Genomic DNA, 27,716 nt, shown 5'->3' on the forward strand with positions numbered 1-27,716 from the left:
TAAACAAAATGTTCAGAATACCTCTGTACATTAATTACTTAATATCTGACAGACTGTCAGACCAGTAAACTAATCCCAGGACCGACTGAACAAACCAGATTATTACCTCTGTCTTAGGTAACTTCCTGCTGCCACCACACTGGATAGCAAGTCCTAAGATTCAGTCTGTACCCTCTTTTCTCATCTCTGAGATACCTTGTCTACTTAAGTCTGTTCAAATACACAACTACAAAAAAGGCTCAGAGCATAAACTACAGTGTCACTAGACATCGATGAGGTAAATTTTTAGTATACTCTCTCAATTAACTTGGCCTTGGTTTATTTAACATTATTAAATAATGTCTTTGAAGTTCTGGGTTGTAACTCCCCTTCTACTCACTAGCTTCCTTTAAAGCAAATATTTGTCCCTTACAGCTGATCTATTCCCATCCCAAGGAAGAAAATGAATTTTCCTTAAACTCATTGATGCTTGAAGAAAGAAACCTGTTAATGCTGCAGGTTCAACTACTAAGTTTCAAGTCAAAATTATTCTCCTTGGAGTTAGTATCCCTGAATTCTGCCTAGTGAGATTTCCTGGCTAGCTTTTTTCTTTGCTGTTCCACATCTTAATCCATGATCCTAAGATTGGATCCTTGTCCTCACAACTGACTCCCCTTGTCTGTTCTTATCCTACTTTATTATCCATACTTTTCTTGGAAGCTAATTATCCTGGATCTTCTACGATTAATGATCTCATTCTAGAATTGCCTTGCTTTCACTTTTATTTTCTAAAAGCTTAATTTTTAATTTTTTTTTTTTTTTTTTTGCGGTACGCAGGTCTCTCACTGTTGTGGCCTCTCCCGCGGCGGAGCACAGGCTCCGGCCGCGCAGGCTCAGCGGCCATGGCTCACGGGCCCAGCCGCTCCGCGGCATGTGGGATCTTCCCGGACCGGGGCACGAACCCGTGTCCCCTGCATCGGCAGGCGGACTCTCAACCACTGCGCCACCAGGGAAGCCCCTCTAAAAGCTTAATTTAATCCATAACTTAAATCAGGAGAAAAAGGCAGAGTTCCAAATTTATCATTGGGAATTCTTTCCTTTCACTGCCCCAACTTTCCCAGACTAACCTACCGATATCCTTCTCTCCTCCAATCCAGGCAGATCTCAAAGTCAACAGTAGAACATTACAATTTAACTGCACTTCATGGGACTTCCCTGGTGGCACAGTGGCTAACACTCGGTGCTCCCAATGCAGGGGGCCCAGGTTCGATCCCTGATCAGGGAACTAGATCCCACGTGCATGCCACAACTCAGGAGCTGGCAAGCCACAACTAAGGAGCCCACGTGCCACAACTAAGAAGCCCACATGCCACAACTAAAGGAGCCAGCAAGCCACAACTAAGGAGCCCGCCAGGTTGCAACTAAGACACAGTGCAACCAAATAAATAAATAAATGAATAAAACAATTTAACTACACTTCAAACTCTTCTAATTATAGTCAAGCTGGTCATATACCTAAATTCCTACAATAATTCTGATGGAAGGTTTGGAGGTTCTTTTGCCTCAGAACTTAAGTGACTAGGAAAAGATCATGAAGTAAATAACAAAGTTAGAACTAAAATCCAAATATCTTAATGAAGAACGAAAAGGAAATCGTATGTCTGTCAATAGTCAATTTTTATATTTCCAGCTCACTTTTCCAAGTAGAACAAGTATTCTTCCTGAAAAGCTCAAAAAGTACATCTAATTAAATGTTCTACCAAGTTTTAGAGGAATAACTGAAGTACAATAAACTGCATATATTTAAAGTGTACAATTGATCCATTTTGTCACACTTCATGTCATACCACTGAAACCATAATCACCATCAAGAAAACAGTAACAGGACTTCCCTGGTGGTCCAGTGGTTAAGAATCTGCCTGCCAATGCAGGGGGACACGAGTTCGATCCCATATGCCGTGGGGCAACTAAGCCTGCGCACCACAACTACTGAGCCTGCATGCTGCATCTACTGAAGCCCGCATGCTGCAACTACTGAGCCTACACACCACAACTACTGAAGCTCACATGCACTAGAGCCCACACGCGGCAACTACTGAACCCACGCACCGCAACCACTGAAGCCCGCGTGCTCTGGGGCCCACGTGCTGCAACTACTGAGCCCACATGCTGCAACCGCTGAAGCCTGCACGCCTAGAGCCTGCACTCCACAACAAGAGAAGCCACTGCAATGAGAAGCACACTCGCCGCAACAAAAAGTAGCCCCCACTCACCGCAATTAGAGAAAGCCCGCGCGCAGAAACGAAGACCCAGCACAGCCAAAAAAAAAACAAGTAACAAACATTTCTATCACCTCTAGTTTCATGTCCCTGTGTAATTTATCCCTGCCTCTCCTTCCTCCTGCACCAACACCAGTACCAGGCTCTAGGTAAGCTTTGTTTCATGATAGATTTTGCATTTTCTAGAATTTTATATGAATGGAATCATAAGCATGTGCTCTATTTTTAATTGGATTCTTTCGTTTAGCATAGTGATTGGGAGATTCACTTATGTTGTGTGTGTACCAACAGGTCTTCCTTTTTACTGCTAAGTCACTGAATATAATTTTACAAAGTAGTAAAAAGAAAATCCTCATGAAAAACATCTTACTATATTTATAATAAGCAGAATGAACATTTTTAATATGCTTCTATTTTAGAAGGAAGAAGGTCAAAGAAACACTGCCCAGTGAAGAAGTATATTTTATTAGTATCAAACTCTCAGGAAAAATAAATTAAAGACTTCAATAATCTAGCTTTAGCAGTTAAAAATACAGGACAAGACTTCTTTAAAACATATTCCCGTTCCAGTGGACTAGTTATTAAATGTATGTTGCTGAGAAAAGTTAACTAATATAGGAGAAAATACAATGATAGGTATTACTGTATGTATTACAAATCATTTATTATATACTATTATTTTGAGTTCAGTTCAAAAAATTTTTATTCATTCACAAAAAATCAGAGACATTTTACAACAAATATTTATTTTAAATGGGAATAAACGAGACGCGTACTAAAGAACAATACTGTAAAAAAAAAGAAAAAAGGATAGACTATACTAAGGACTTCCTTTTTAGCCATAATATATAAACATTTTTCAGTAAATGACTTGCTATCCTGTATTAGTTTGTGTGAACATAGGAGGATATATTGCTGTTTCTTCATGCCATTTGTTTCCTGAGAATACACCCTTGAAAATCCCACAGTTGACTGCAATGTTCCTTAATTACAAAATTAATCCTAAAATCACAATTTTTGATGACTATAAAGTGTTACATATATTTGAAACTACAATATATGTGGTTATATTGTTTATATACTGTACGTATTTGCATTCAAAACTACAATGATGTATATAGTATGAAATGTTACCATTACACAGCTAATAATTTCTTTAAGTCCATCATTTTTTATAATAGCATATTTGGGACAACACCTCAGATTCTCAGAAAGGTGCTTCACGATGTTCTTATAAGTTAATAGAGAACTAGGCAGGAAAAAGTGTACCCTAAAGCTGTAAGTATAAATGACTCTGGAGACTTCCTTGGTGGCGCAGTGGTTAAGAATCCGCCTGCCAACGCAGGGGACAGGGGTTTGAGCCCTGGTCCAGGAAGACCCCACATGCCACGGAGCAACTAAGCCCATGCGCCACAACTACTGAGACGGTGTGCCACAATTACTGAACCCCATGTGCCTAGAGCCTGTGCTCTGCAACAAGAGAAGCCACCGCAATGAGAAGCCTGTGCGCCGTAACTAGAGAAAGCCCGCGCACAACAATGAAGATCCAACACAGCCAAAAATAAATAAATTTTAAAAGAATAAATAAATAAATGAACATAAATTCTTTCCTCTTCATATTTTCAATCAGCTACTCATAAAAAATAAAGCATCAAGAAATTACATTTAGGGACTTCCCTGGTGGCACAGTGGTTAAGAATCCGCCTGCCAATGCAGGGGACATTGGTTCGATCCCTGGTCTGGGAAGATCCCACATGGAGCGGGGCAACTAAGCCTGTGCGCCACAACTACTGAGCCTGAGCTATAGAGCCCGTGAGCCACAACTACTGAAGCCTGCACGCCCTAGAGTCTGCATGCCGCAACTACTGAAACCCAAACACCTAGAGCCCTTGCCCTGCAACAAGAGAAGCCACTACACTGAGAAGCCTGTGCACTGCAACGAAGAGTAGCCCCCACTCGCCGCAACTAGAGAAAGCCCGTGTGCAGCAACAAAGACCCAACGTAGCCAAAAATAAATAAACAAAATTATTTTTAAAAACAGAAATTACATTTAGAAGTACATTAAGGAAGGATTCTCATATTTATCACTTAATGACAAAATTATGGAAATACAGAAAGTTCAACTGTATTTTACAACTCTTCTCCCTATATTTTAATTGAATGTAACAATTAATATTACTCAAAGATGATAGTCTTAAAAGATAATAACTACCATATGCAAGGCAAACATAAAAATCATTCCATTACTGCCACAAATAGAAATTTATTAGGGACTTCCCTGGTGGCACAGTGGTTAAGAATCCGCCTGTCAATGCAGGAGTCATGGGTTCGATTCCTGGTCCAGTAAGATCCCAAATGCCGCCAAGCAACAAAGCCCGTGCACCACAACTACTGAGCCTGCACTCTAGAGCCCGCGAGCCACAACTACTGAGCCCACGCACCACAACTACTGAAGCCTGCGTGCCTAGAGCCTACGCTCCACAACAAGAGAAGCCACTGCAATAAGAAGTCCATGCACTGCAAGGAAGAGTAGCCCCCGCTCTCTGCAACTAGAGAAAGCCCACGCACAGCAACAAAGACCCAACGCAGCCAAAAATAAATAAATTATAAAAAGAAAAGAAATTTATTAGGTAGGTGCTCAATAAAATACAGCTATATTTATTCCATGGGCATGCAGAAAGGGAGAAAAGGATAAGAATGAATATGCATTCCTTTTACATTCACCCAACTTTAGATAACGTTAGTTGCTTTTCCCACCATTTAGAATTCTTTTTATATAAAATTTCCAACTTCTGTAGTCAAATTCAGCTGAATTTTATCAGCTAAATTTAGGCAGAGGTTTTTAACACTCTCGATTATAAATTAAATCAACTTTATTTTACCTTATAATACCAATTAAGGAATATGCTATTGGATAGAAGTGTCTTATCAAGACTGACTTGAAAAGGATGTCAATTATTTTTATCATCTACTACACTAGTCATGTCAGTGGCTCACTTAATACACCAAGGATTCAAAATAAGTGATTATGCATAAGTTATTTTCTATAAGAGTATTTTTTACTACCAATATAAGTAACTTCTTTGACATACGGCATACCACTTAGAACACTTATAATTTATGTAATGTATTTGATGTAATGTTTTATACAAGGAATTCCCTAGTCCCATTATGCTTAATGACATATCAGCTCTTCTCCTATAAACTTTGTTTTTCAATAGCTTATGAAACTGTTTAAATATTGCTCTAGGATAAAACTTGGCAGTTAAGAACCATCAAGACAATAATGCATATTTTTTTTAAAAGTCCATATGTAATTTTACAAGAAGGGAGTGATATATTCTGTTATTATCTTCATCTAAGAGAGCCCTTGGAATCTTTTTTGTCTGGTCTTACAAAGAGAAATACAAAAAGAAAAAAACAACAATGCAATTTGAGAACTAGCATGAATATTACACTGAACGAAAGTGATGCAGTTAAGATAAAGACTAGTGGATATTTTACAGATTCCAGTTCCAGAGAAAGATTTTAAACCAGTATCCTGCTTAATGTTCTACTGTTAGCCATAATGTCAAGACTAGGATTTAATGTAACATGAAAACATTAGCTGCTTTTCTCTGGTTGATATAAACATATTATTTTAGTATATTACAACAGTCAATGATCAACAGCATCAAGAGCTGACAATGGCTAGAGCTGTCAAGAAAGTTGTTATCCATGATGCTAGTAAATCCAACATAAAGGGATGTAATCAATAATACTGATCAACTAACATCAAAACAAAAAAACAATCACAAATCATTATTCTATGGTCAGATAGTCCCCCTAAACCTAGACTGTCTAGTATTGAATTGGACAAAAAGTTCGTTTGGGTTTTTCCGTAACATCTTACTGAAAAACTGGAACAAACGTTTTGGCCAACTCAATAAATGCATGTCCCTAGCCCCAAGGGGCATCTAAATGCATTATGAATATCTCAGCATAAATTTACCAACACTAATGGAAAAATATCCTACTAATCAGCTGCTTGTTTTCACATGTTGACCACTATATCTAAAAACACTCCAGTCTCCATGATTGCTTTTGCTTAAAATGTGTATTTTCCTCAAATTTGGAAAAGGTTAAATGTTCAAAGACTGCAAAGCTAGCAAAGCTAACTGACTTTAGGAGTATGGTTTCCTGGTCATTGTCCTGGTCATTCTTACAATAGGGTTTTGCAGAATATACAATTACTTACAAACAAAACAAAACAGAAACATCAAAATACTCACTGAGTTTATATATATGCACAACACTCTGGGGCCAATTTTTTAAAAGTCATAAAGTCTGCCCGTCAAGAATCATAACTTAGTTGAGACAAGATTTAAATGAACAATTTAGATTTAATGAACAATTAGTCATTATCTAATAAAAACATTGTACTGCATAGTACAGAGGCAGGCTTTAATGCCTGTTAAGAGTTTAAGGATGGGAGAAAAACAGTGCGGGCTAAAATTGTCAGAGACAGCTTTATGGAGGAAGGTGGAGTGGAATTTTTATCCTAGACAGCCATCCAGAATTGAAATCAATCCTGGGATAGAGATTTAAGAGTTTCCAGTTAAAAGAAATAGTTAAGGAGTAGCAACTATCAATTCACTTGCATCACATATTTTGTAAATGGTGAAAACCAGTTTTAAGTGAATGTGAAAACAAGAGGAAATGATTACAAATTAATACTACATGGAAATGTTTTGTCATTAGATTTCTTTGGGGGAATAGGGGTTGGGAGATGGGTGACACACTAAAGAAAAAACACTGAATAATTAAGAGTTAGTAGCCTTGGTTCAGAAAAGTCCAATTTCCAGTAGAACAGTTTTCCATTCACCTTGTTTTGACCTTGTTTTCTTAATTCCCTCAAATTCCATTCATTTAATATTTTGTTCAAATAACACAGTTATTATAAGCAAGATCAGAATTACATCAAAATATTAACTACACTAATCTATCCTAGAAAATAATGAGTCAAATGAAGTCAATGCTTTGATTCTAAAAATTTTAGACTACTTTGAGTTATTTTTCCTTATCCAAAATAGCCTGTCTTGGAATTTATATAGGAAACTCTTAGAAGGATTTTAAGAAAGATCGCAGAAGAGCCATATACAGTCGAATGATTACTTCCTTAGCTTTGCAACTAATCACTTTGTTTAGAAATCCCATCATTTAACAAGGTTTTGCTGCAACTACTGAATACAGATCCTCCATTCTATGAGTCTGCCTACCCACTACATCTAAATTCAAACTTCAAAACTATCTGCCCAGATCTATACTTCCATTTTACTTAAAATGTACTATTTCCTCTTTAGCAAATAACTTTATACTCTGCAAGATGAAGCATACTCCCTTTCCCAAATACACACAAAAGTTGAAGTCTATTTACTAACCTGCCTGTCTTGGAGAGATGCCTGAAATAAGCTACAAGCTCATTTTATATAAATGCTGGAACTATTCCAGAACTGAGCTTAATGGGGTTCACTCATCCTTTGAGATTATTGTATGAGACACTATAAAGACATCCTTTCATGAGAAAATACGAGAGATTAAAGACAGAAGTACCGGGCTTCCCTAGTGGCGCAGTGGTTGAGAATCTGCCTGCCAATGCAGGGGACACGGGTTCGGGCCCTGGTCTGGGAAGATCCCACGTGCCGTGGAGCAACTAGGCCCGTGAGCCACAACTACTGAGCCTGCGCGTCTGGAGCCTGTGCTCCGACAAGAGAGCCCACAATAGTAAGAGAGCCCGCAATAGTGAGAGGCCCACGCACCGCGATGAAGAGTGGCCCCCGCTTGCAGCAACTAGAGAAAGCCCTTGCACAGAAACGAAGACCCAACACAGCCAAAAATAAAAATAAACAAAAAAATAAATTAAAAAAAGACAGAAGTACTTAGTTCCTTATAGTACTTTAAAACCTACACAGTGTTATATGTACTAATCAATATTCACATGCTAATAGTACTCCTCCTCACTTAAAATAAACCTAGATCTGTAAATAATAGGATAAATTAAGTTCACCATCATCACTAAAAGCATTTATAAAATTTCTATTTGTGCTTAATACTGTGGTAGAGTTTACACACAAAAAAGTGTTAACTACAATGAAACTGAAATTTGAAACTATCATTATGGATTTTACAATTTAAAATTAAGATCATTCTTGGAAAACAATTATTCAATACTTTAATTATTCTAGCCAGTGATGATTCTTAAAAGATAGTCCAAAGGACAGAGACTCTTGAAATAATTTTGGGTGAAATGAAATTTATGAAATATTGACATAAAAATGACGCTCCAGGGAGTTCCACTTCCACCTTAGATGTAGAAAGCCTGAGTGTCACTCCTAACCTAAAAACAAGAAAAAGTCATTTAACTATCATATTACATTTCTTGAGCATATCGGAGAACTGAGTTAACAGGGCAACCTGTATCTGACATTTCAAGAAAGATAGATTCCTCCAAAACAACAGCAGGAAGAGGCAGCTACCATGCAAGCGAGTAAGAAAAAAATCAGCGACAATTTTAACAAAGTGCCACTAATCTATTTCCTGTCTCCATAGATTTGGCTATTCTGGCCATTTCATACAAATAGAATAAAAAAATACATGGTGTTTTGTATTTGGCTTCTTTGACTTAGAATGTTTTGAAGGTTCATCCATGCATGTATCAGAAAACTTCATTCCTTTTTTATTAACAATATTCCATTCTATAGATTAGATATACCACATTTTGTTCTATCGATGGACATTTGACTTGTACACTGAAAACTATAAAACATTGCTGAAAGAAATTAAAAATCTAAATCAATGGAAAGGCATTCTAATTTTGTGAGTCAGAAGACTTAAATATTGTTAAAATGGCAATACACCCCAAATCAATCTACTGATTCAATGCAACCCCTATCAAAATCTCAGCTGCTTCTTTTGCAGAAATTGAAAAACTGATACAAAAATTCATATGTAAATGCAAGGGACCCAGAATAGACACAACAACTTGAAAAATTAGAAAGATGGGGAAATGACACTTTCTGATTTCAACACTTACTATTAACCTAGAGTAATCAAGACAATATGATACTGATGCAAGGATAGACACAGAAAGCAATGGAATAGAATTGAGAATCCAGAAGTAAAACCTTATGCTTATGATCAGTTGATTTTCAACAACAGTGATAAGACGATTCAATGGGAAAGAATAATCTTTTCAACAAACAGTTGCTCGGACTATAACAGAGAAGAAAAAACCTGACTCCATATTGAATCTATTCCTTTAGCTCTAACCTTTGCGCTCTGTTGCCTGTGCTTAGTCATGCAGGTTTTGCACCTTTCATAAAAGAATGTTGCCTATAGCCTAAAATATACAAGATAGCCCATTCTCAAGGCTCTGACTTCTTAAAGGTATAACACTTTTTCATTCATATAGAGATAAAATGTTGCCAAACAGAGAATAAGATTTGTCTTGCAGGAGGTCTAGGAACATTGTGATCAGACCTCCGTGGACAGCTGCAAGAACAAAGGCACCAAGAAGTCTGCAACAACCAGCCATACCCTCTCCCCTTTTACTATAAAAGAAGCCTGAATTCTAACTCAGGGAAGATGGTTCTTTGGGACACTAGTCCACCATCTTCTCGGTCTGCTGGCTTTAGGAATAAAGTCGTTATTCCTTGCCCCCACAACACGTCTCTCAATTTATTGAGCTGTTATGTGGCAAGCAGTAGGAGCTTGCCAGTTAAAAAATGGACAAGGACCTGAATGGACATCTGTTTATAGGTATGTAGATGTACACAAGTAAATCTTTATACATGATCCAAAGAGATAAATCAGATATTCTGACCTAAGTTTTCCCAGCACCATGAATTTACAGAGACTGACAGTTTTGACTTTAAGGAAGAAGCTAAGGGAAAGAAAGGCTCAAGTTAGTATACATTTGAATTTGGAAGCATCTTGTTTTAAATACTATGGATTCAGTTTAAATCCCTTCCTCTAATGGGCAAGTTATATTATCGCATTAAATTGCTAGTTATATCCTAAAATGAAAAATTCTGAATTCCAAATTTTTATATTATACTAGCATTTAAGACAAATAAATTAAAAGAAAATAGGAAGGGCTTCCCTGGTGGCGCAGTGGTTGAGAGTCCACCTGCCAATGCAGGGGACACGGGTTCATGCCCCGGTCTGGGAAGATCCCACATGCCGCAGAACGGCTGGGCCCGTGAGCCATGGCCGCTGAGCCTACGCGTCCGGAGCCTGTGCTCCGCAATGGGAGAGGCCACAACAGTAAGAGGCCCGCATACCGCCAAAAAAAAAAAAAAAAAAACACACACAAGAAAATAGGAAGATGAATTCATACTGAAAAAGAGAACCAATAAATAGTATCAGGAAAAAAACTAATCCTGTCATAAATCCAAAATAATGACAGAGCAAGAAAGTACGTAATTTTACACAAGAATACATCTAACAGAATTAATGCAACATATATCCCCACCAAAAAAAAAAAAAAAAGATTAAAACACACAAAAAAGCAATAAATGTAATTTCTATATTATGTAAACCATAAGATTCAAAAGCACACAGCACGGGTTAGAAATATCAACTGTCACTAATTAGGAATGGTGAATCAAGGTTTTATGAAATACACCAAGCTTAAAATTCTTATTATAATTTTCACTGTTTTATTAATTTTTTTATCATTTCACCTTTCGAATGACATAATACATATCTGTGTATATACCTATAAAATAGTGAACTTAATGTTAGAAAGGGGATATTTATATCAACTTAGCTCATTTTATCTCTACCTAAAAATTTTTAGTAGAATTTAAATAAGCCTTTACAAATTCCAAAAAGCTAGTGTTTCATGTACAACATTTAATTTTACAGAATTAATTTAATTAGGTTTTACTATATAGAAAGGTTTTAAATTCAAAATTTATAAAAATACTCCCAACATAAAAATTATATGTCAGGGTGATGAAGTTTATAAGAATAAGAAGCTAGTCATATAAATGGTCCCATGATAATAATCAGTGGCTATTAAAGCTCAGAAGCACACAGAAGCAGAATTGCAGCTCTGCAGTACTCCCATTTGGCCTCTAAGAACACAGCCATATTGACATCTAAAACAAGATCTGTTAACCTACTCAGCAAGAAAAATAACTGTAGGGAAGATTACATCTGTCAAGACCAGGAGAACCCTCAAGAATTCAGGCTGGTGGTAACTATCTCACAGGAAAACCTAGAACATAAAGATTACCTCAGCAACTTTTGGAGGCACTCCATCCCCAAGCACTTCTCTGATGAAGCAGTGCTGGCCCATGTAATATGAGAGTCCACAGGTCCTCTTGAAGGCATCTTTCAGTCGTTTCAGCTCTACATCTGTAACTGAAATTCAGAAAGAGAAGATGGGTAAGAAACTAGAGGAGAAAAGTCATCTCTCAAAATCTTTACATTTTTTCAACCCAATTCCTAATAAAAATTGGCAAATATTATTTCTCTTTCCAAATAAGTCAAATAAACCCAAAGATATTTTTCATAATTCTAATATCTTCAAATCTAATCTAGAGAATAAATATGCAAATTCCTGACCCACTATTTTCAAATGACAGTACATTAAATTATGCATACAAGTTTTAGGCAGGGGTAAGGAAGAGGTAACAAGTACTTCGAATTAGCAAGTAAGCTAAATGGCCTTAGACGCTGGCATTAATATGTTTTTAGCAGCAATGCACTCATTGCCTCTGGGATAAAAATTATATTATTTCTACTCTTTGAGCACGTATCTATCCATGCAGAAGACACCCCCTAAGTTTAGTTTAGACCGTGTCATCATCTACAAAGAAAGCAACCTATAAATAGATGATTCTAATAAACTATAATTTTTAAGACACCCACTCTCAAAAAAAAAATTACTGAGCCATTACTTTATTTTAGGCATTGAAGCCTTTTTTCCACTGAATAGAACAATCTCTGTCTACAAGGACAGAAAAATAAATACTCTTTAGTATTATGTGGTCAGTACAATCGTCACTATGGAGGCACAGAATTAGTACCTTTATCCCATGCTAGAGAAGAAAGACAAGACTTCTGGACAGAGAGGATGATTACTTAAACTTTTAAAGGCTAATCCAGGCAAAATGGACAAGGGCATGCCAGGCAGACATAATAGTTTGTTTCAAAGTATAATGCATAGAGCATGATGTATAGAGCGTATGGAGAACTGTATGTTACTAGAACAAAATGAATAAGGCAGGGAGTAGCAAGTGATAAACCTAAAGCAGTCATTGACCAATTCAGAGAAATTCGGTTCTGTCATAATAAGGAAGGGATTCCGTCAGACACAATTCAGATACAAACTCCAGGCAGACAGGAAACAGGACACAGTCAGATAAAATTCAGATAGTTTACCAGTTCTATAGAGAGTGGAACAAATGTGGAAGCAAAAGATAGACTGCTACTAAGAGAAGAAAAGGAGGAGCTAAATCTGGAAATATTTAGAAGGAAAAGTCTGTAGAATCTGAAGCTTGACTAAAAGTAGAAGCAATCTAGAATAACACTCAGGATTCTATCCTGGGAAACTTGAAGGATGGTATTAGCATGTAGAAAGGGAATGTATGAAAAAGAGTAAGTGAGGAAATGGGGACTTCCTGGTGGTCCAGTGGCTAAGACTCCACACTCCCAATGCAGGGGGCCTAGGTTCACTCCCTAGTCAGGGAACTAGATTAGAGCCCACATGCTGCAACTAAGGGTTTGCATGCCACAACTAAAGATTCTGCATGCTGCAACGAAGATCCTGCACACAGCAACAAAGATCCTGCATGCCACAACTAACACCCAGCAGAGCCAAATAAATAAATTTTAAAAATATTTTTTTAAAAAAATCGTGAGGAAGAAAAACAATGACAAATTCTGATAAGGACATACTGAAAATGAGGAACCTTGGGGAGATCCATTGGGTTTTTACAATTATGAGTGTAAAGCTTAGGAGAGGTTTGATGAGAGTCATCAACCTATAGGCGGCAATTAAAGCCATGAATGAAGAGTACAAATGAGACAGAGACAAAACTGGGAGAAACCAAAGCTTACAGTACCTGTGGAGAAAGAAAAAATACTCAAACAAGATTGACAAGGAATAGTTAGAACAGGAAAAACAAGAGTGTAGTCTCCAAAGGACAAGAAAAAGGGCTGGTCTACAGTCTCAAGTAAGGCAGAAAGGGCCAGCAAGATAAAGACTAAAGAGTGCCCTGGCACATAGATTATCATTCAATGAAAGTCTGTGGTAGGGAGGGAAAGTTCATGAGTTCAACAACCTGTAGGGCAATGATAAAACAATAAGAACTAATACTTGAATAAGTAGCTAGAAAAAGTATGAACACTAGATGCTTAATTCATTAAAAAATGAATTCATAATATTAATAGCCCCAAGTTACTAATTTTGTTTCCTTTTTAGAATGCAAAAGTGAGAAACAGAACAAAGCTCATTTTATAAATTACCATAAAAAAGAAGAAATTACTTCAGCTACCAGAATACCTATTTCTTCAATATGCCTAATTTTCATTAATGGTTTTACTAACAAATTAGGATGCTCATAGTCTAGTGGAGGAGGCAAGAAAAATCAATCATTGTGATATAAAATGATAATCTTATACACTGTTGGTTACAGATATTTGAAGGACTGTTTGGTAATATGTTAAAAAAATAGCAACCAGATGACTAATGAATTTATTCCCTAATAACAGGAGAAAATGTACATATAAGCTTTTTAAAGCATTTGTAAAAGCAAACAATGTCCATCAGCAGAAGACAGATTGAATAAGTTATTGTATATGCACAAAAGAAACTATCAGACACTAAAATACTGCCAGAGATCCATATTTACTGAAAATAAATAGTATTTTTATTCAATATAAACAAGCTAACAATTAGTTCATCTGTAGATAAGGAATACATAAAAGCATTCATTGTACAAGTGAAACTTTGAAAACTTTAAAAATAAAGATTCAGGCAAGATGGAAAACAAAAGAGAATCAAGCCTAGTAAAATTTTAGGGTAGGAAAACATAATATTAATGCAGTTATTTTAGTTTTAGAAAGAAAAAGCAATTTCTGGAAAAAATAGAAAACTGAACACAAGTGGTTTTTCTATCTCCTCTCTCTCCAAAGACTTCACTAAAATTACAGCAAGAATAAAAAAGGACATAAACTCACAAGGACAAAGAGAATAGGAGAAAAAAGAACTGAGGATCTAAGAGGCAGTCAATTTTTTCTGGGGAACATTAGTGTCTGGAGGAGTGACTGACCTGAGCAGATAAAATAAAATTGAAACCTAAGCACCAGCAGTTGAGAAATGTGAACAAGAAAGTGAACTAACTTACTCTGTCTAGAGCACCCAAAAAAGACTCGAATTCATTGTACCAGTTACCACAAAAAAAAAAGGGGTGAGGGTAAAAGGTGGGATTGAAGAGAAATTGGTTGAAAATTATATGAGGAGTGCTTAGACTCTCGGGTCCCTTGCAGCACAACACAGTCACGCACCAATCTACCATCTACCCACCCCTGCACATCACTTTTAGATGTAGATATATATCAAAAACCAGAGATACATTCTCTGGAGACACTGACACAGAAAGGCTCCATACATGGAAACACCAGATTTAGCTAAGAGCTATAGGAAGGACAATGAGGTATGAAAAAAGGTGAAGATTAAGTGAGCATTTGCATCCAGCTGTCCTCCCTTGCCTTATTCTCACATATATATCACCTGGGCAGAATCAATGAGGATTCTTCTCTGAAGAAAGTAAATGATTCTAGAACAAAGACCTACTGTTACTGACATGGGGTGAGGGGAATGTCTCCATTCCCCCTTTAGAAATGGCTGGGTTCCCAAAAGGAAAATCCACAAGTCAACAAGTGATATACTCAAACATGTAAGTGTTCCAGTCAATCTTCTAATGCATCACTCTTTAAAATAAAAAGGCAGTTTGGCAGTTATTATAAAGTTAAGCATATACTTACCTTATGACCCAATAATTCCACTCCTTGCTATTTACCCAAGAAAATACTGTACAGAAACATACAAAGGAGCTTTATTAACAATAGCAAAAACACTAGAAACAACAACCCCTTGATCCTTGAACAGATGAATAAATAAATGTGGTATATCCATACAATGGAACAGTATTCTGCAATAAAAATGAAGAAACCACTGATTCATGCACCAACATAAGTGGATCTCAAAAACTATGCTGAGCAAAATAAGCCAGACACAAAAGAACATATACCATACGACTGCATTATATAAAAGACTTAAAGAGGCAAAACTAGCTGTGATGTCAAAGACAGTGGTTGACAGGTGGTGAAGTGGGGAGTATGTGGCTGGAATTGCAGGGAACAGACACTGCAAAGAGATAGGAGGGAACTCTTCTGAGTTGATGGAAATGTCTTATATATTTGATTGGGGTGGTGGCTACAAAAGTGAATATGATTGTCAAAACTTACTAAACTGAACACTTAAAATCTGTGCATTTTATTGTATGTAAATTATATATCAATAGACTGAAAAAATGAATGAACTGCCAAAGAACACCAAAAATTGAGGAAGATTCCAAAAAGAAAGGTACCAAAACAAACAAATGGGGGAAGGGGGAGGGGTGAACAGAAATAATGAAGAAAGAAGAAAAAAATATGAAAACCTCCAAATATTCTCAGAAAAGGAGAAAAAGAAAATTGCATCCAAATAAGAATAGGGTACTAGAAAAATATAACAAGGAAAAAGTACAAACAATCTCTCCTATACCTTTTCCAGAAAGCTACAGGAGAATGTCCTACAACAAAATGAGGGGGTAAACAAAGGAAAGAAAAAGGATCCAGGAAACACTGACTGTAGCATAAGAGAGGTAAAGGGAATTTCTAAGATGATTATGATATGATATCCCAGCAGGACAGCTATGCATAAGCCTAGAGAACAAGACTAGATTAGAAATGAAGGATTCCAGAATAAAAAAGGAAAGAATGACAGTAAACTAATACATTTGGACAGTAAACTAATATATTTGACCACAATGGGAATAGCTTAAAGAGGTATTTCACCTTCAAAAAATAAATCTCAAGGGCTGGTTTTACTTTAGGTTTTTCTTAATCTAAGGAACTGTAGAAACATTTCAAGTCCACCTATAACACCGTCATAAGAGTCAAGAAACTAACCAGAATCTTATTGAAAACTACAGAAACAGAACTAAAATCCTTCCTCAAACAGGAAGTAAGTGTGAATGAAAGACAAGGGAACACCCAAGGCAAAGAACAAAGGGAGAAAGTTTTCTTTTCTCATATCAAAACAGATTTTCAAGAAAATTTAACACAAATCTCATCCAACAAAAAGCCTTGGTGATTTCAAGACATCTCAGTTTTCAAAATATTCCATTAGTGAGAATTAGCAACTCACACTCAAATACCAAGATATGGTAAGAAAAAGAAAGTACTTGATAATCACGTAATGATTATAGCACAAAAGTAAAAGCAATTACACAGAAAGGGCAAATACTGAAACAGAGATAAAACAAAGATTATGGTTCTCACCACAGAAACAGAATCCTTCCAGTAAGACGTTCCTGAAATGCAATCAATCAATCAACAAATCATTAATTAATTAAAGGCTACTGTGCCCTTACTGATCATATGCCCAAACACTGTGCTAGGCCATGAGGAACACAAAACTAATAAGACCTCCAAGTCTGCTTTCAAGGAACTCACAGCTAAGAGACAGATTCATGAATAAACAATGACAATATAGTAAACATAAAAGACATAGTTGTGCACAGAGGAAGAACATCTAAAAAGGGGGAAGAGTGCTCTAAAACTACATTACTAAGCACAAGTTAGAGCAAAACAGATAGCTAGGTGCATCTAGTGATTATTTGCATATATACTTTCTATAAAGATCTCCTTGTGAATTCTTTTTACATTTGATCATCTATAGCATGACATTCTCAAGACCTATTTGATCTATAATAAACCTAATATAGCAACTTATCAGCATAAACAACCTAATCACCAGTTTTTAAGAGAAAATGGTAGTCTTCCGAGCTAAGTAAGATTTACAGGTTATATCAGTTGATATAACTGTGACTAACATGGCTGATTTGAGTTAATTGTAGCCACGAATTAGTGCTTCCTGGACACCTTCTCATCCAAGACTTTCCCACCCTTTCTTACCACTTGGCTTTCGGAGCAGGGTGAAAGGCAACAGTGTACTGTGGTGAGCTAAGGCGAGGACACTGAATTCACTCCAGGCAGTCTATGTCTCGCTGAAGGACTACATATTCAGGGCCATGGGCGCTGACAAGAAATCTGTGCTTCTTTAATACTCTCTGCTATTTCTGAACCACATTTCATCTGATCCTTTACCATCACTATCAATAAATATTGTCCAAATAAATGAAAATATATGTGTAATTCCAACTCAAAAGGCCAGAAACATAAGGCATCTCCCTTACACTTGACTATTCTCAGACCTCACACTGGGAAGAAAAGCTGTATGAATAAAAATATTCTGTAGCTCCTCTGCTCTGGAACACAAGTTCAAGCATAAAAGGAATTACTGGTGGTAGTAAAGACTGATGATGCAAACCTCAAAAACGGAAATACCTACAGGGAGCAGGAGGGTACTATAAATGATGAAGTGGGCCAGGTGGGGTCTGTGGAACCCTAGAGAGCACATATTCCTCCTACAGCGTGAAGCTGCTACTAAGTTCCAGGCCTATGCTGCAATGTGGCAATGAGGAAACCAGGAATATAAATTTTTTGTGAAATCTCTCCATATTAAAAGTGTTAGCAGCTAATATTAAAAAAAAAATTAATCAACATGCAGTCTAAATATGGCCCACCAGCTGCCAAGTTTGGCAACCTCTGGCCAAATGGTTAAGGGCACAAACAAAATATATGTACGTTCGAATCCAACACGGTCACTTACATATATATATATATATATATATATATATATATATGTATGTATAAAACAAAGACAGAAAAACAATGGATGCCCAATAATGACAGTCTGTGGGGAGGAGGAGATTTCTAGCAGTAATGAGAGCAGCCCCTGTTTACTTTCTACTCCTGACTCTGGAGGAAAGTTGTGAAAATGAGGACTGGAGAAAGGAGGTAAAAGTCCAACAAACAACAACAAATTTTTCTTCCCCTATCCTTTTCCTCCTTACCTATAGACTAATGTTACCATCCCAGCAGATCCAGCTGCCACCTAACACTGGAACAAAGGGGAGGGAAGGAAAAGAGAGCAAGCAGAAGAAGAAGGGAGATATCAAGAAGAGGAAGGCAATTTCTGTAGGTTTGACAGACAAGCATACAGAAAGTATTGTCATTAATTGTAAAGAACGTACTCAAGTCAACCCTTAGTACCTTCCGGGCATTGGTTCCAGGACCAGCAATCCCACCCCACCCCCACCCTGATACCAAAATCCACAGACGATCAAAGTCCCTTATATAAAATGGTGTAGTATTTGCATGTAACCTACAAAAGTCCTCCTCTATACTTTAAATCATCTCTATATTCCTTAAAATACCTAATACAGTGTAAATGCTAAGTATCAATAAATTGTTGTAAATACAATGTAAATGCTGTATAAATAGTTGTCTGTGTGTAGCAGGAGTGGCAAATTGAAGTTTTGCTTTTTGGAACTTTCTGGAATTTTTTCCCCCAAATATTTTTGATCCACACTTGGTTGAATCCACAGATGAGGAACCTGTGGATACAGAGGGCCAACTGCATTAGATTTGACCATGAGTGCTGTCTTACTCAAAGCCAGGTTAGTCACATAAGTATCATAAGCACTTTTAATTAAAAGGTTATTAACATTCCCAAAAATTATGAACAAAATAAAACCTCCCTTTGTGAAACAAATTTTGCTATCAACATCACATAAAAGACGCAAGTCAGGAGCCATATGGTCTGAATAGGTCAAAGGTTCAATCTGATAATTCTGCTGCATGCACTGGCTATAGGTTGAGCTAAATATTATATTTACTCGAAGCATGGGTACATTCATTTGCTATATTTACTATATTTATCTATAAAGGCTCCTAAACATACTTGAACTAAAGTCACATTTTATGAAGACTACGTTGTATCAGATTAAAGAATGGAGCTCATATTCTATATTTAACCCATAGATCAAACACAAGACTAGTTTAGAGTTCAGTAAATCCAAGACTTCTCTAGAGGGTATTTTAAAATTTATTTTAAAAATACAAACAAGAGCAGAAAAAACAGGGACTTCCCTGTAGATCCAGTGGTTAAGACTCCGCACTTCCAATGCAGGGGGCGCAGGTTCAATCCCTGGTTGGGGAACTAAGATCCCACTTGCCCCGCAGGCACAGCCAAAGAGCAGAAAAAACATTTTACGGTTGTCTAGCAGTTTCTAGTTACATAGTAATCCAAGCATATTCTGAATGGCCCCTGCAACAACATGAAATATCATGAAAACTGAAAAGAACTATGTATTTCACCTAATTATATACAGGTATCCCCCACTTTTCAAAAGTTCACTTTATGCCTCTTCGCTTTTATGAGAAACCTACGTTAGCACCTGTTTTCGCTAATCAAAAGAAATCTAAAGAGGATTTTTGCTTTTACAAAAGGCGGCGAAAATAGCTTTCAGCATTTGTTTTGCAGAGAGCTATTATAGAGGCATCATGCACCCCAAGCAGCAAGAGTGGCATTGCCAAGCTCCTTCCCTGGGAACTACACTAGCATCTCAGCATCAAGCTGCCATAGCTCTGAACTATGTCTGTGAGCATTTATGTTTTATCTCAATTTATTTTGTACATTGTTAGCAAGATGTGCCCTAAGGTGACTGCCTCTTTGCTTTATGCCATTTCAGCTTACAAAACGTTTCACAGGAATGCTCTACTTTCAGATAATAGGGAAAACCTGTATACAATAGTAGGCAATAGTGTGTTGGGTGTTATGGGGGATACAAAAATAAACTATGGTCCTTGGATTTAAAAGCTTAAAATCTGTCAACAAATATTTGAGTGTTTATCACAGGCCAGGTGGGCACTGTGTTATGTCTTTATTCTATTAGTTCTTAAACCTGGAATCAACTGAGGAGCATTTAAAGAATTCTGATGCCCAGGCTCCATCCCAAACCAATAAATTGAAGTCTCCAGAAGTAGGACCCAGGGATTCAAATGTTTGCTAAATTAATGAATACATAAGTAACATACCAATAACACAAAGTAGACTGTAATAAATACCCTAAAGGGTATAAACAAGTGATACTGAAGTACAGAAGAAAAGATTACAAGGGAGGAATCTAGGAAAGTTTCATAAAAGGGGGTCAGTTCCCATACTAGAAAGTTAAGAATGAGTACAAGACAGGGAGACAGGAAGAATATGTCGAGTATCAGGAAGGGAGTGAGCAATGACACAGAAGTCAGAAGATGTTAGGAATGTTTACAGGACAGTTTGAGAGGCTGGAATGTAAAGTGTGGGGACTGCAAAACAGAAAAGTATGGCAAGAGAAATGGAAGGAATATCTAGGGTGATAAATATGCTAATGAGTTTTTACTTTTTCAGGAGTTATTCTGGTAAGAGTGTGAAAGAAGTATATAATAAGGCGTAAATTTTTTAAATTAGGAATGCAAATCTAGAAGCTAATGAAAAACTAAATCTAAGACTTCTATTAAGTGCTCAGTGTTCATATAGACACAACATACTCCACACTGAAAAAGTTTACAATTTGAAAAAGAAAGCCAGAGAGACATACATCAGCCCTCATACAAATCCATCCCTCATTTTATTTCATTTTCTGATAACAGAGAAGAAGGAGATCTCAGTTTGAGATCTCCAGTATTATGGAAAAATGTCTACCAAAATGCCCATCATTCGCTCCCTGGCCAAAGAAAGAAATGATGCAGGAAACAGAAAGAGAACAAGATTAAGGAAAAGAAGGCAAATAGAACAAGAAAGTTAACAAAGTGAAAACAGAAAGATTAGAGAGAAAATATTAGACAAAGAGGCACAGGAAATCAACATACATTCCACTGGTATCCCAAATTTTAAAAGCTGAAATAACAAGACTGTCACTTCTGCTGCAGTCATAAACCTGCCCAGGTTCAAGAGAAGCAAGCACAGATTCCAATGTGTCAAAGTCACATTGTAACCAGCTTGTGGGATGGGAGATATTTGTCATAGTTATCTTTTGGAAATATAATCTGCCATAAACACGAATACTAAGTATTACATCTGTACTGGTTTTCTTTTCTCCATAGGCATCTGAAGAATTTCACATATTATACTACTCTTCTAAATATTTACAAATCTCTGTAACACAAGTTAGATACGTAAGTACTAAAGAAAATGGTACTTCCATCAAAAGTGTTACTAAAGAAGTTGGCCCTAAAATAGTCAACCATACAACTCTCCTTCAGGAATACTAAACCATTACCTCTAGCCAAAGAGAGCTAAACTGAAGATTTAAACTTTCAACCCCACTGGGAGAGATCAAAATCCCATCTGTACTACATCTAAGGGCACCATTGCAGAAATCAGGAGTAACCTAGCCTTAGAGAAAAAAAGGGGAGGCAGGGAGAGAAGACTGTGATCTATTTCTTCACAAAGAACTTTGGTATCTAAAATCTGTAGAAAGAAGGGTGGCGGGGGGAAGGAAGGAAGGGAGGGAGGGAAAATATATTCCAAGTCAAAAGGATAAAAAAAATTAGGTTAGCTTTACTTCCTGATCTGAGGTTCTAAGACCATTGAGAGCCTTCCTTCCTGAAAGTTTAAATGAATATTTTCTCTTTTCTCATAGTCAACTTGACTTGTATAATGAAGTACAACTTAGCAAGGCAATGGACACACTGTCCTTGGGAAAGAAAATCAAAGATGAAACAGACCTAGTTTGTTATAACTGTTAGTTTGTTATAACTGTTTTAAAAGAGGAGGGGGAAGCATAATCTGCCAAAAAAAAAATTCATTTACAAAGCAGAGCTATCAACACTAATTCTATTTCACCTTGTTTTAAGCAATAAGCATGTTCAAATCATTCAACCAGGGATTTCACAACTTTCTCTAATTCCATCATTTTAATGTTACAGCCCACATACCCTATATATTCATTATCTGTAGTTCTTAGAGGCAGTTCCTAATTGCATGTGGCCTACAAGAATAACATTCCACCTAGCTGTTATTAAATTGTACTTTTAGCTGATTTTTTTCAACAATCACTTATTAAATGATCTACTATGTGTCAGGCACAGTCAAAATGAATAAGACATAGTCCCTGCATTCTAATACTTCAAAATTTAGTAGGGAAAAAAGGCACAACCAAAATAACTGCAATGCCAGACAGGAAATGTTAAAGAGGAGGTATTAAAATGGAGTCCCCAAATAGCCAGTGATTAATTGTCCCAGCTGGTAATTAAGAAAGGCTTCCAAGAGATGTTGACCCTTGCAGGATAGGAGTTCACATGGCCAAAAAGGGCAGAAGTGTAACCCATGTAAGGAAAACATATATAAAAGAATAAAGTAGCATGGATAATCAGGGGATTGCAGGTAGTTTGATATAAATGAAGTACAGGGTACAAGAAGGGTACAAGAAACAGAGCCGCAGGAAATGAGGTTGGAATGATAACTGGCAGATAAACAGAATCCTTTTTTCGAGGTGATAATGTTCCCAGGTAAAAGACTATACTTTCCAGCTTCCCTTGCTATGGAACTAGAAATAGCCAATGAAATGTAATAGAAATTGCTCCAAGAAGACACCTTAAAAGCTCCAGATAGCTAGCAATGTCCTTTTGCTATTATCTCTTCTTCTCACCTGGATCTCAAGATGGGATGGCTGCCTCTCCAGAAGCCATTTTACCCTGTAAGTGAACTTCAAGTTAAAAACCATACACTAAAGATGGTGAAGTCAAAGAGACAGAAAAAGCTTAACAACCATGGAATTGCCATACAACCTCTGGATATTCTATCTCCAGATTTACGTATAAGAAAAATAAAGAACTATATCACATATTTTCTGTTTAATATTCATCCAGACTTAATCCTAGATAGATAGAGATATCAGATGCAACTGCATGAAAGGACACTCTAAGCTATTCCTGAGTTTTAAGCAAAGAAATAACAATCAGATTTATGTTCACACTCATATTAATGTGTTTAAAAGACTGGGAAAAGACCAGATAAGCAGCATAAAGAGCAGTTTAGAGGCTACTGTGTTAGTTCAGACAAGAGTTGAGGACTTAAACTATAAAAGGGAGGTAAGGTAAGGCAGATTCAAGAGATGTGAGAGTTGACTGAACAGAGTTCAATGAATAATTAGCTGTGAAAAAAACAAGAAAGAAAAAAGGATCTATGGTGAGTTCTAGATGTCTGCTTGGTTCTAAGTTATACTCAGACTTGATGAAGACCAAGTCTATAGAAAAACTTGAATATTTCACATTGTACAGCTGACCTTTGAACAACGTGGGTTTAAACTACTCAGGTACACTTATACGCAGATTTTTTTCCAAAAGTAAACACAGAGGACTACGCCATCCGCCATCCGAGGTTGGTTGAATCCTCAGATGCAGAACCACAGATATGGAGGAACGTTGTATACAGAAGGCCGACTGTAAATCATACACAGATTTTCAACTATGGGTCAGCACCCAGAACTCCTAAGTTATTCAAAGGTCAACTGTATTTACATTTCTGTTATGGACTAAATGAACGTCGCTAACAAAATTCATATGCTGAAGCCCTGACCCCCAGTGTGGCTGCATTTGGACTTAAGAAGTAACTACTGTTAAATGAGATTATAAGGGTGGGGCCATTGGATTAGTGTCCACCTAAGAAAAAACACCAGAGTGCTTGCACTCACCACCTCTCCCCCCGCTCCCCACATACACACAAAAGGCCATGTGAGAAGCCAGAGAGAAGGCAGCCATCTGCAAGCCACCAGAGTCCCCATCAGAAACCAAATCCTGCCAGAACCCTGATCTTAGATTTTCCAGCCTCCAGAACTATGAGAAAATAAATTTCTGTTGTTTAAGCCACCCAGTCTGTGATATTTGTTATGGTAGCCCAAGCTGATTAATACAGAATTTGGTATTGAGAAGTGAGCTGCTGCTATAACAAATGCCTAAAAATGTGGAAGCAGCTTTGGAACTGGGTAATGGGTAGAGGCGGGGGGAGTTTTGAGGCACTTGATAGAAAAGGCTTAGACTGCTGTTAAGGAACTGTTGGCAAAAATATGGACATCAAAGGCAATTCTGGGGAGAGTTTAGAAAGAGGAGGGCTATGGAGAGAGTCTCTGTTATCTCAAAGAACACATCATGAACAGAATGTAGGTTAGGAATATGAATGCTTAAGGCCATTCTGGTGAGACTGAAACCAAGTCCCCCTAAAACCAAGTTCCCCTGCAGAGTTTATGATTAACCTCTCTATCAAAAATTTATTCCCTTTCTTGTCCCACCCCTTTCCCCTCAGGACTGAGGAATATCAAAGAAAAGGGGGGACTGAAACCAAGTGGGACCCTGCAGAGCCTTCCCAGGTACTAGGCCCTCTGTGTCCCCCGCTTGTTTGGCCAAAGAGCAGACTCAAGCAGTTAATGATTAGAGAAGTGGAAAATGCAGAAACAAAGGAAAGCAGTCAAGCAAGAGAAGTAATAATAGCTTGAACAATGGAGTCACAGGACTAAGTCACTGAAGGGATACAGATAACAGTCTGACGTGTATCTTTCAGTTGTTCTGCTGAAACTAAGACCCCCAACCCAGTGGAGGATGGTAACTACAAGCTGACCACAAGCATGACCATAAGCACATAGACCCTAAACTGGTTGGAACCAGAAAGTTGTTGATTAAGATTCCTGAACATTACCACCAACCAATCAGAAAAATGTCCACTAGTTGATCATGTACTCTGTGACCCTCATCCCTAGTGCTGCCTTTTAAAACCCCTGCCTGAAAGCCACGGGAGAGTTCAGGTTTTTTGATCATTAGCTGCCCACTCTCCTTGCTTGGTGACCTACAAATAAAGGCCATACTTTCTTTCACCACAATCCGGTGTCAGTAGATTGGCTTTACTGCGTGATGGGCAAGTGAACCCAAGTTCGGTTGGGTAAAAAGATCTTAGGGACTTCCCTGGTGGCACAGTGGTTAAGAATCCACCTGCCAACGCAGGGGACACAGTTTTGAGCCCTGGTCTGGGAAGATCCCACATGCCCCAGAGCAACTAAGCCCTTGCACCACAACTACTGAGCCTGTGCTCTAGAGCCTGCAAGCCACAACTACTGAGCCTGTGTGCCACAATTACTGAAGCCTGCGCACCTAGAGCCTGTACTCCACAACAAGAGAAGCCACCGCAGTGAGAAGTCTGCGCACCGCAACAAAGAGTAGCACCACTCGCCGCAACAAAGACCCAACACAGCCAAAAATAAATAAAAATTAAAAATTAAAAAAAAAAAGATCTCAGACAGAAATGAGGAACAAAAAACTGGAGGAGAGGTGATCCTTGCTAAAAAGTGACAAAGAACTTGGCTGAACTGTTGTCATGTTCTAGTGTTCTGTAGAATACAGAACTTTCAAGTGATGAAATTGGATATTTGGGTGAAGAGATTTCTAAGCAAAGTGTTGAAGACTTGTTTTTCTCGTACTTCTTTTTAGTAAAATGTGAGGAAAGAGATAAATTGAAGGAACTGTTAAACAAAAGGACCCGGAACTTGAAGGTTTGGAAAATTCTCAGCCTATCCATACTGCTGCAAAAAATGATAAAGGCTTGATCTGAAGAGAACACTAACAATAGATGTGGCTAACATCTATTTGATAAGGAGGTGAACCACAAACTTAATCAACCACTTCAGCAGAAGTCAGGAATAAAGATGGGATTATAGGAGCAGAAACACTGCTAGCTGGGACTAAAAGGAATAGAAAACAAATGGGACAGAATGAAAGAAGGCTGTCTGGGATTCTACAGGATGGAACAATAGTTACCAGCTACAAACATGCATCATCCTTCAAGAAAAGGGAAGGCTGACCCCAAAGGCGATTCTGAGAGGGCAGGGCTGCCACTCCCGCCACTGGTCCAGGGTGTAGTGCTGGCTCTTCCTCATCTTCAAAAGGTGCGGCCTCCTTGGTTTGCGGGTGGGGGACCAAGATGCCACCACCTAGTGCCTCAAGAGCAAGGTCATGGCCCAGGGGCTGGGGGCAAGGCTTCCCCACAGAGCCTTGGGGGTGACGCTGCTTCCCCAATGCACCTGGAGGGCAGTGCATGAAACCAAAGAGGAGTATTCAAGTCTTAACATCTAACAGAGGGACTTCCCTGGTAGCGCAGTGGTTAAGACTCTGTGCTCCCAATTCAGGGGCGCAGGTTCAATCCCTGGTCAGGGAACTAGATCCCACATGCATGCCGCAACTAAGAGTTCACATGCCACAACTAAGAAGCCGGCAAGCTGCAATCAAGAGGCCCACCTGCCACAACTAAGACCCAGTGCAACCAAATAAATAAATATTTTAAAAAAATCTAATGGAATTTCCCTTTGTAAATTTCAGACTTGCTTGAGAACTGTCACTCCTTTCTTCTTTCGACTTCTCCCTTTTGGAATGAGAATGTATATTCTATTCTGTCCCAGCATTGTATTTTTGCAAGCTTATCTCCAGTCTCATCCACACCTGGATTTAGATGATATTCAGATGAGACTATAGACTTCAGACTTTACAGTTCGTGCTGGAATGAGTTAAGACTTTGGAGGCTGCTGGGATGGAATGAATGTATTTTCAATGCAAGGAGGACATTAATTTGGGGGGGCCAGCGGGCAGAATGTTATAAACTGATATGTCCCCCAAAATTCATATGTTGAAACCCTAAACCCAGTGTAGCTATATTTAGACTAGAAAGTAATTAAGGTTAAATGAGGTCAGAAGGGTGGGGTCCTGATTGTTTAAAAATAAGATTAGCACCAGAGAGCTTGAGAACTCTCTTTCTCTCCCTTCAAGCACACAGGAGAAAAGCCACTTGAAGGCACAGAGATAAGGCAGCCATCTGCAAGCCAGGAAAAGAGCCATCACCAGAAATCAAACCCTGCCAGAACCTTGATCTTGGACTTTTCAGCTTCCACAAATGTGAGAAAATTAGTTTCTCTTTTTTAAGCCACCTAGTCTATGGTATTTTGTTACAGCAGACCAATACAATATTTACAGTACCAATAATAAATAGGCCGACTCCTCCTTTCTAGTTTAGATAAAAAAGCTATTTAAATGGCTTTTGCAGGATCAGAGGAAGGGATTAGAACTCACTGTCTTTGAAAGGAAAATAAAAGTCTGTACTTTAGTGATCTCACCAAAAAAACCTCAGTGTGAAAGAAAGAACAGCACAATGCTCATCTCTAAACTCTTAAAAATTTTTTTTTTATCTATACCAGTAGTTATCAAACTTTTTCTGCA

At 37.8% G+C, this 27,716-nt stretch overlaps 1 protein-coding gene across 2 annotated transcripts in view; it reads right to left on the reverse strand.

The window, feature by feature from the left end:
• USP32 (ubiquitin specific peptidase 32) overlaps nt 1–27,716 on the reverse strand; it is a 197,998-nt gene that overhangs the window by 123,977 nt on the left and 46,305 nt on the right. For both annotated transcript variants that reach the window (XM_004271728.4, XM_033431615.2), the window contains exon 2: nt 11,539–11,666. In XM_004271728.4, the coding sequence (XP_004271776.2) occupies nt 11,539–11,666 (128 nt within the window). The remainder of the gene's footprint in view (nt 1–11,538; nt 11,667–27,716) is intronic.

The sequence above is a fragment of the Orcinus orca genome, chromosome 19 (assembly GCF_937001465.1).
Source record: "Orcinus orca chromosome 19, mOrcOrc1.1, whole genome shotgun sequence".
Lineage (NCBI taxonomy): Eukaryota > Metazoa > Chordata > Mammalia > Artiodactyla > Delphinidae > Orcinus > Orcinus orca.